Source organism: Macrobrachium rosenbergii, chromosome 32, assembly GCF_040412425.1.
Source record: "Macrobrachium rosenbergii isolate ZJJX-2024 chromosome 32, ASM4041242v1, whole genome shotgun sequence".
Taxonomy (NCBI): Eukaryota; Metazoa; Arthropoda; class Malacostraca; order Decapoda; family Palaemonidae; genus Macrobrachium; species Macrobrachium rosenbergii.
The window spans coordinates 11669228-11679845 of NC_089772.1; the positions used below are offsets into that span (position 1 = coordinate 11669228).

Consider the following 10618-nt stretch of genomic DNA (forward strand, 5'->3'; position numbering starts at 1 on the left):
TTTGTAAGTGGTAACACTTATTATTTCCACGCTGAACATGGCTTGTATATATAAAATATAATAAAATGTTGAGCTAATAATAATGTTTCCCTTGGTGTAGGATGACACAACAAGATGTGATATATAAAGTTATCCTGACTATTAAGGATTCCCTAACTACAAAGTTTTTTTTCCTTTAAATTAAATTTAGCCTAAAAAGTACTGCAAAAAAGAACAGCTTTCTCATTATTTATTACTCTGAATGAATCATAACTTAATGAGGTGATGAAACTTCTCTGGAAAAATCATAAAATGAACATCAATTATTCACTGACAACAAATAATCCTGTCTCATTTCAGATAGTGGCATAAGAAGCAGTGTAATGAATGATATGATATATAAAAACAATAAATGATATGTGAAAGCTGCAAAGATCTGCTGATCATTGTCCAAGATACAAATTATGTAAATTAAAGCAATTATCAACACACACCAATATATAGCTATAACAAGACTTTTGGTAAAGGGAACTTTCAAACTTTCCTTATACAGCAAACAGAAATAAAACTTTTTTTTTTTCCTCGAAGAAAATGTTTTTTGTAAAACCTTCACTTGAAAAGAAAATTCTAGGAAAATAATGACAAGCTTCCAGATTATTAGCTAACACAAGCTACTACAGTACATTCCTCTGTAAAGGGAAGGATTGGGGAAGGAAAGGACGAGGGGAGGGAAAGACCGCGAGAGAATTGCCAGGTTTTATGTTTGCACCAAAGTGGGACATCCAGATGGCCAAGTTACATTTGGTTGATTATCACAGACTATCAAATATCGCTTTCTGTAATTTGGATTTATCAGAAATATTCACAAGATGTTGTAATGCATTTCATTTAAAATAACTTTCTTATAAAATTTCTTTATTTTTGATAAAAGAGCATACTGTACTTTACAGTACTTGTTATTCTACTGTCATAAAAGAAATAATCTGGAACTGTGAATTCTGCCCTTTATGTCAAATGCGCAACAGACTGTTTTTTATTTGACATACTAATACATAATTCATCTAACACATTCCATGAATCTTGTAAATGAAGCATCCATACTAACAATACATTTTATGGATACCATATGAATTTTTTAAACGTTTCGTGTTTAACCGGTGGCATAAAGAAAATGGGCAATTCGTAAAAATGAGGGTTGAGATCTCTCATATTTTTCTATTAACAAAATCTACCAGAGCTTGATTCCCTGGAGCCCCACAGTAATGCACAGGTGTCCACCATGGCTCATAACTTTCAGAGCAGCATCACAAGTCCTTCAGTTCTTCTGGAAGTGGGTCCTTAGGATGCTTATTTTCAAAATGCTGTTTATAGGTCTTGGGATCAGGCATCATACCCTGAAAGAAAGAAAATATATGAGTTTGGAACAATACCTATCTAGCACTTGTTACATGTTGCTGCCTACTGTGATCTTAGATAACCCAGATGCCTTAGGCATACATTGTAGATAGATGGTGTTAGGAAGTTTGTTAAAAGAACACAAACAAGGACCTGAGGAAAAACTTAGCAGCAACAAATGCTAAACAGGTCAAACTTGAAGAGTTTTACTATAAAACTACCACATAAGATTACCACCCATTTTAAATAACCCACATAATAAAACTAAATCCAAATTTCTAATGAGTACTGTACCACGAAAAACTGCAATAACTTATGCACTACCAGTCATTGTCATAAAAACCTTTCATATTAAATAAACTTACCCTACAAACAGGGCACTGGAATGTTAGTGCTTTAAGAGCAGCTTTCTTCTGCTCATTAGCATTATGGCCCTGTTTTGACTTCATAGCTGCTTGCTTTGCCAAATTTTTTGCTTGGGACTGAGCTTTCTGATGTCCACGCGCCATTGTTGTATCTGGAAAAAAAAAAAAAAGTTTATGTATAAAAAAAGGTTTATGTATGAGAGAGAGAGAGAGACAGTATCCTAACCTCACAAAATAAATTCTCAGCTCCTTCTCTTAAAGGTTTAAGCCTGCCAAAGTAAATCCTTAGAGTTCTAACTAGACACAGCAAAGTTTCCACTTAATTCCCTGCCTACTAAAGCAGTTAAATTAGGCACCTTTACAAACCTAAGAAGGGCTCTAACTTTGATGTTTTTAGCCATACACTATGGAAAAGAGACAGGAAACCCAATGAACAAAGCCCATATTAAAAGAAAAGGCTTGAAGCTCACTAATACACAATACTGTAGCAAGAGGTAAAAGAAACAAGTAAACAATACGCCGAAGAAAGAGTTTTCTGTACAGCATATAATCAAGGCCACCAAAAATAGATCTATCTTTCAGTGGTCTCGGTATAATGCTGTATGACCTGCAGCCCGTGGAACTTTAACCAAAGCCTGGTGGTGGCCTGTCCTATATCGTTGCCAGACACGATTATGGCTAACTTTAACCTTGAATAAAATAAAACTACTGGGGCTAGACAGCTGCAATTTGGTTTGTCTCATGATTGGAGGGTGGATGATCAAAATACCAATTTGCAACACTCTAGCCTCAGTAGTTTTTAAGAGCTGAGGACGTTTTTAAGATCTGAGGACAGACAGAAAAAGTACAGATGGACAGGCAAAGCCGGCACAATAGCTTTCTTTTACAGAAAACTATAAGTGTCTTTCAGGTCAAGTTCTTATGGGAAGTTTTATCCATAAGCTCAAGCTGAGGTAACATCAAAAACTTTGGGAATGTGCCCAAATTCCATGATAGGAAGATTTTGGAGCTTCCAGCTAAAAAGATTGAAAGACCTCTTTCGAATCTAAGTAACGAGTGATGAAATTCAAGTTAATGCATCGCAGAACTGAAGACAACATCAAGCAATATCCTTTATTTGCTTTGTGTACCTCAGATACTAGAGCTTAATCAGGTTATCTATAGAGGTGAAAGTGCTGGATACCCCTCGGGATGTGCAACAAGATCAATGAACTGGCCACTGTTATTGATGCAATCTAATAGTGGAGAGCCTTCTAGATTTAAGGATTGATTTCCTAGCTGTTCTCGAAAAGCCTCTAGCTCACAAGAGAAAGCCGAGTGTCTTCGCAGTCAGATGAAGCATGAGGTGGTTTTGATGGTATCTTCTAAAAGACTGTCCCAGAACTTAACAGAACAGTAGAAGGCCAGGATTATCTACCACCAAGAGAGGTATCTTGAGAAAACATTCCCACGGGGCCACCAAGGAGTTCTCTGACACCTGCAACTTGAGTACTTTCCTTAAAACTGTACAATAATTGGGCAAAAAGTGTAAAGGTCTAGATTTGACCTCTCTTGAAGAAAAGCAAAAACTGCCCATGCCTGAGGATCCGGCTGTGAATAGAGCATTGGTTGGGCCTCCCCAAAGGTTCCTCAATGTTTGACAGACTTGCAGACGAAGACCCCATTCTGGAAGAACTTGTCATTTGCTACTGAGCTGGTCTGTGATAACACTGTCTAACCCTGGGATGAACTGTGGTAGAAGAATGATGTTCCTGGACTCTGTCAAAAGGAGAAGTTTCATGTTCCTGGACTCTGTCAAAAGGAGAAGTTTCTATGCTAACCTGAACAAATTTTAATTCTGTGGCCCCTTATGCAAGAAAGTGGCTGAACTGTTAGAGCAGACTGTGACCGTCTTGTCCCTAGATAATCTGCTAGCATAAGACCCTTCCAAGCCGCCAAAAGCTCTACAGTTTCTAATGCATCTTGCTCGCCTCTTCTTGGCTGGGGGCTTTTCCAATGGCCAAAATTCTCTCAGCAGTGATAGAAAATTGTCTAACCTCTCTGTTGGAAAAGCACAAAAAGAATTGCTCTTCATTCCCGGATAAAAAACCAACTGGCTCACAAGAAGCACAAACTTGTCATCACTGATCAGAATGCCCAGCACCAAGGCCACATCCAAAAGACAATCCTTCACCCTCAAGACTAGCTGAAATGAGTTTGTGAGAACAAAACCTATCATCCCTGTATAGGAAAACTCGGATTTCTTGAAGATGACTCCATCCTGCTAGTGGCATTAACATACAGGCACATAACCAGTGGCACCATGATGCGACCAAAACAGCACTGAATTGGATGACCTTCCTTTCAAAGACAAAATTTAGTCATTTCCTTGACCCCATGATGGATCGAGACACCGAGGTGCATGTTCTGCACTCAATAGAAATTATTCCATTGCCCTTCCAGATGGCCCCCATGGCCTTGGGATCAAGAATAAGGCAAGTGTAAAATCACAGTGACTTGTCTAAAACCGGCTTGATTGCCTCATTGTGTAACAAATGTCTGGTCTCCTCCTGCAAAGTTTGGAACTTCTCTGGATGATAAGGGTTCAAAGGGAAGGATATCAGGGTGCCATCAAGGGTGGAAAACCCTTAGAACCTCCACCACCCAAGGTTCTGCTCCTAAGCTTTACCAACAACTCCAAAACTGCTGTGGACCACCTCCTATGGGACCTCGAGGGCTAAAGACATTTAACACTGCCTTTGCGATTCTTCCCTTAAAACATGAGCTTTGATCATCTCAAAAGGGCTAACTGGAAGTAGAGCTTGAGGTCAGTTTGGGCCAATATTCCGCAAGGATGGTGTTAGAAAAGCTGCAGGCGCAGGGTCCTTGAAGGAGGACTTTAAAGATTGTGCTAAGATTTCCCTACTCTCCTGATTTGAGAAATCTCTGGCAATGGCATTAAACACTTTAGGGTTAAGGAGATGGTGATGGAGCACATCAAAAACACCTACTGACCATTAAGCAGAAGCGACTTTGTACGATGCATATGATCACAACTGTTCCGTTTCTTTAAAACTGAGTAGGTAAAAACTTCAGACACTTCTCCTTAAGTGTCAGAAACTACTCTACCAGGGCCAAGAAAAACACTCCCATGCCTCATCAAACACCTTCACCAATTCAGGACTAACATGTTTAAATGAGCAGCTATGTTGGAAGCTCTGCAGAAGACAACACCTCAATACAGCAATACAGTATACATACTGGCTTCATAAGTGGTTCCACTCACTGGTTTCAAGAGCTATTTGCTTCACTGGGTAAAGTAACTTTAAAACACTAGTCTTGAACTAGAGAAGGACAAAGAACTGGCATCATACCAGTGTCATAACATGCACCTCTAAATGGCTTCATAACCCTGGAAACCATAGCAGTTGATTTCGAGAACCTGCTGTAAGGGATGCTAAAAGAACCTGCTTTAAGGGATAACTCTTTCAACATCACCTAAAACTGCGCTTTTTACAGAATCTGATATTTTAACTTCTTCCTTGCCTGAACAGGAACCAAGTGCTGATCAACAGATCCACCTTCAGTAAAAAGGTGAGGCTAAAGCAAAGCAGCATGATCTATCAAGCACTTAAAAACAGATGGAGAATCATCTGAATTGGGATCGAAATCCAACAAGTCTAAAAAAGAAGAACCGGGACAGCAGAAACTGGCAAATCCGCAGTCTGAGAGTGACGTGCCATGAACTCCCAGCGACTACACTAAGGGAAGTGGTTGGGAAGCACCAAAAGGCTGGGAGGGAGCGGGTGACTAACTAGACAATGAGGAGACTGGTTGGGAGGGTTCTTGGAAGACGTCACTGAGGTGGAATAATCACCCACCTCCCACTCTAACAATAAGAAGTCCAAGAGAGCTGAAAGCCTGCACAACCAGAGAAGCAGTGGAAGAGGACATGCTGCTAGTACAATAGGAACAGCTGTCAAAAGGTGTTACACACACATCACCATTTCTCTTGCTAGCTGATGATATCCATACAGTCGACAGCTCAGAGAGAGGTGGTGAATGGTGAAGGGAACAGACCTTTATCCTGAGACAACCTCTGGTTCCCGTGCAGCAGATAAGACAACCTACTGATGCACGGCATTGCAGTGGGTGGGCTACAGACAAACAAAGGCCCTGACACCTTTTCCCTCGCGGAGAAACCATGAAAAGGTTGTATACTATGGCAGTGGGGGAACTGCAATCCTTACCCATAATATATTCTGTAAAGTACCCTACCAATAATAATGGTAAACTCGTACCTTCCTCAAGTTTACCTGTCTTTCTCCTGACTTCCACAGGGAGCATTAAAAATGGAGCAGGAGTGAGAGGAATCAGACCACTCCTAACATTCTTCATGAAAGGTAAATCACACTCATAACTGATACAGGTAATATACAGTACACCGTGACCATTATGCCCAACCAAATGCATTCGATTTATATAAAACTCGTTCCTACAGAACCTAATTCTACTATCTCTGCTTGCTGTAAACGACATAGTCACCACCTTACTTCTCAACCCTTCATGTTGTGAACATTCAGATATGAACAGACTGGGTTGCATCTTAAAACTGTGTTGGAACACTCCCCATCGCCACCCACAAGTTCAAATTTTGCTCTGCATGACTATTCTGCCTTATAATAATAAATTTTGCTGCACAAGGAAGAAGAAGAACTTGTTCCTTTAACCCCTTCCCTGACTATCCCGAGTATTCTCATGATTTACTACCATGTATTCTTACAATCACATTAATGCTTACAAAATATTCATACTTATTTCTGTCTTCCTGACTACTCGTTCTTTGATGAATTCCTGTTTTCTATAAAAAATGTTTAGTCTGCATTTTTGTCAATAGATGGCTGTGTGTATTGTTTAATTTATGAACTTCCAATGTCAGATGCTGCTCCTGAGAAATTCTCTCCTAGATCATAACTTTCAAAGCATAGAAGAAATGCATTTTTAATGTTGCATGAATCTAAATTTCATTTTCTTCTTTTTATCTTTCTAACATCCAAAGTAATTCTTTATAACACTGCATAATTTAAAAATAGAGTGAAAATGGTATAATCTATGACTCCCAAGTTAACTTGGGGAATGTAAACATATTTCAGTCTAATAGCTTCCTATGTTTTAATAATTTTTTTAACAAAAATTATGCACTACATATTAAAAAACAACTTACAAACAATTCAAGATACAAATGTCCGTCCAGAACATAACTTGTTTGTAAGTTGGGTGGTGACTGTACCGCAAAACATGAAACAAGCACACTACCATACGAGAGATCGACTAAAATATACTCAGACTTAATACAGCTAATTTACACCATATGAACATAGCAGGAAGAGTTCTGACGAAAACATAAATATTCCACAGGAACTGGTGCAGCAAATATCCCTCCTTCCTTGACTGTCTGGCTGCAGCCTGACAGGGTGACACACCACCCACTTATGTCTGCTTCACCAATGGACAAAGGTAAAAGAAGGCTATTCCCTCACTTGTTGTTATATGCTGCTACAGTCGTGTCACTGCTCATCAACAATAGGGAGGGACCCATCACAAAATCAAAAAGATTTGCAAAACGAGCAGTACTAGTGTTGCAAGCATTTCCACCACATAGATGTGCAGATGAAAGTAGTTCTCGTCCATAGTCATCTTTTTAACATCATAAACAATTAACAGAACCTCATTTCGTGAGTGAGAAAAGTCCATAACAATTATAAATCCTATTCATTTCCAGAACTTCTAAAAAGACAAAAATATAAAATTTTAGGAAAATGCACTCATTAAGTTTTAAGTCACTGCTGTCAAGAAACTTGATTAAAAAAATGATGCATATTTTGGGCCTTTTTGGGATTCAAGAACTTATTTCTACATGCTATTTTCTGTTCTTTGGAATCACCCTTTATCCACTTCAGTAAAATGTATTACCTTGCCAATACACATTGATGTTAAAGCCACATACTTCCAGTATGTTGTATCCAAGCATCAGCTTAGAATGAATATATGATCTTTAGTGCATTGGCCCCATATCCAAAACTCACAATACAGTGTATATATATATATATATATATATATATATATATATATATATATATATATATATATATATATATATATATATATATATATATATATATATATACATACACTAATGAATAAACATTATACTGTACATATCATTCACTTTTATTTGTAAATTTAAAACTATATTAATACAAAATTTGCATTCTGTTAAAAATCTTAATTTCTCTTTTTATAAAAGGCCACATGTTGCTCATCTCAGACTTCAAAATCTCAAAGCAAGAGATTTCAAGTGAATGCAATACTTTTCCCTGCTGCCCGTAACCCAGGAACAGCGCACCAGAATCTGATCAATTGACAATATCCTGTCACAATGAGCACAAACTGGGGCATCCTTACCATCTAAAATGTCAAGTATATGAGGGAGGCACATAGCCTATGCCCAATCCTCAACAATCTTTAGATCACTTCATTGATATTAAAACTTTTAGGCAGGAGATATTCCATTGCTTATATATTTCTTACTAATGGCAGGGAAGGGGGCAGCCACCTCTCTTGCCACTTCCTTAACATAAGACCTAACTGGTATTTTCCTATCAGTGGCAGACACTTATAATTTATTGTGCTGTTGGTTAAGTAATGGACTTTGCTAACTCGTCTTTTGACTTTTGTTATTTTTTTGCTTTTAAGCATTTTATTTCATTTGGCCGATCCTTCACAGAGCAACCTTTGATAACTTTTACATTTATGTCCAGTCTAAAATTACCCATTACCGCCAACTAGGATAGCCCATTATTTCTAAATGTGTTTTCCCTCCTGGATACCCTGTGTTGTTGGTAGCAAGCCATCACAAGAAATGGGGGTTTTATATTAAAATATTAATTCACAAACCATGCTGCTTTCTTTCCTAGCTCATCCATTATTATGTGGGAGATTAGCCTGGCGTCCTTAGACTGATATAATCTTACCGGGGGGTCCCAATTGTGAAATGGAACAAAATACAAAGTGCTAGGGTAGGCTTCAGCTGCATATGGCCCAAAAAGATTATTAGATGGTTAACTACTAGTTGGTGATACACTACGCCTAGCCTATCTCCTGGCCTAAAGATCTAGTCCCGAGGAACATCTGGCTCAGAGCCCTCAGAAATGGTGGGGGAAAAAACCAAACCCAAAAATGCCTGGGGTAATACTACAATCTAGGGGTCCATATTCACTGCTCCCTTTCGTTTAAGTGTTCTTTCCCAGCCTATTTTCAATTTCTGCAACAGATCTGCAAAGAAAAGTATATTTGCTAATAAATATATAGTTCTACCAAAAATTAGAAGTTTGTGTGTTTACAGAAGCAGAGATTGTAAAAAAAAACGAAGGGAACAGAGCTCTTCACCTCATGTGAACAGTGTGCCTGTAGCTGTGTCTGTGGTGTGAGCACAGGAACCAGGAACTAGGTAGGAACCAAGAACCAGCTAAGAACCACGAACCAATTAAGAACCAGGCACTGGCTCTTGCTCTTCAGCAAGCCACTTTTAAGAGCAGTTTATCAGCTTTTCTCGAAATTTCCGCTTTTCTCAAAATTCTACGGGTCGGTGGTATCCCCAAAGACAGGCTTTTGTTTATTTACAGTCCCCTTCTGTTTTTTTCTTTTGCAATCTCTGCTTCTGCAAGCAGAAAAGGCGTAAACCGCTTATTCTTCCTCGTTTTTAAACATTTCAGTTAACATCTGCGCTGATGTTGACTTTACGTAATGCAGAGATCGTGGACCCCCTAAATTATACGGTTACCCCTTTCGAGGCCAAAGACGTTCCCGCACGATTAAGGACCAACGGATCAATGCCCTAGATAAGCCAAACGACAAGGCCTCCCCAAATCCCGCTTCCCGAACACACCTCGAGGAAGGGGAATTCGGAAACCGTCGGGAAACTGGAGACGCAGCTCGATAATATGCCAACATGCCGTGGCACAGAATGTTGGAACACAGAAGAAGCTGCCACCAACAGCACTGACACAGTAACGAAGCTTGACGTTTCACCAGTCGAGGGAAAATCTCCCCCTGGGGGGGGAAAGAGCCGCTTCGCAGCCATTCCCCCGTTTGCAAAACGGACCAGTCAGTGATTGTACTCACCTATAACGAGTTTCGTCCCAACTCCAACTAAATCAGAAGGAAAAGAAGAAAAGTATTTGACTGCAACAGCAGCACACGTTCTTAGTTTTCACCCACTCTGGGCAGACCTTTCACGCTGACACCTACCACGATTCTCGGCCGACTGTTAGTAATGTCTCTCTATTTTCACGGACGGGTGTCATGACTTGCTTGAAGGCATTCGGCCAAGGCGGAATTGAACGTAAGCGAAGGTGATCAGTATGGCAAAAGAATGCAGAATAACTTAGCTGGTTTAATTACTTAGGTTTTCCAGCTTAAATGTACCTTATTGCTTTTGTGGAATGGCTGCATCAACTTTCGTCATGCTCCCCGATCGTTGTTACTCGGTCCTTAATTATTTGCATTAGGTCTGTCAAAAGTACTACACTAATCATATTCTTCTGAAAACGATATGTTCCAAAAAATTGGTAAGATTTTACTACCTGATAATTAAGTAATATGGGCATTTCCTCATACATTTTTCCACAGTAAAGATAAAACATTGAGAAGTTACAGCTGTTGAGTAAATACCTTTATTTAACATAAATACCTAATAAAGTAAAATCCCTGAGAAGGTAAGAAAATTTACTAGGATATTGTTTTATAACCGTAAAATATCTGTTTACCTGGAGTATGTACAACAAAAAGATGAAAATTTTTCAAATCCTTCCCGCCCTCGAAGAGATACAATACTAAAA

The 10618-nt window shown here is 39.0% G+C and overlaps 1 protein-coding gene across 2 annotated transcripts; it reads right to left on the reverse strand.

The window, feature by feature from the left end:
* On the reverse strand, positions 1–10060 carry LOC136855686 (zinc finger protein 706-like). 2 transcript variants are annotated; one of them, XM_067132989.1, is made up of 3 exons: positions 9903–10060; positions 1740–1891; positions 1–1373 (listed from the first exon to the last, which is right to left on the reverse strand). In XM_067132989.1, the coding sequence occupies exons 2-3, from the start codon at positions 1881–1883 to the stop codon at positions 1284–1286; spliced, it is 234 nt and encodes a 77-aa protein (XP_066989090.1). In that variant the 5' UTR covers positions 1884–1891; positions 9903–10060; the 3' UTR covers positions 1–1283. The 2 variants fall into 2 exon arrangements, with proteins under 2 accessions (XP_066989090.1, XP_066989091.1); XM_067132990.1 differs by lacking the exon at positions 9903–10060 and adding an exon at positions 9667–9824.
* Positions 10061–10618: the final 558 nt, after the last annotated feature.

Excerpts from the sequence above, each read along its gene's own strand:
- LOC136855686 (XM_067132989.1), bottom strand. The coding sequence starts at position 1,883 with ATGGCGCGTGGACATCAGAAAGCTCAGTCCCAAGCAAAAAATTTGGCA. Across the intron at positions 1,374-1,739 it reads TCCAGTGCCCTGTTTGTAGG|GGTATGATGCCTGATCCCAA; the intron begins GTAAGTTTATTT and ends TCTTTCTTTCAG.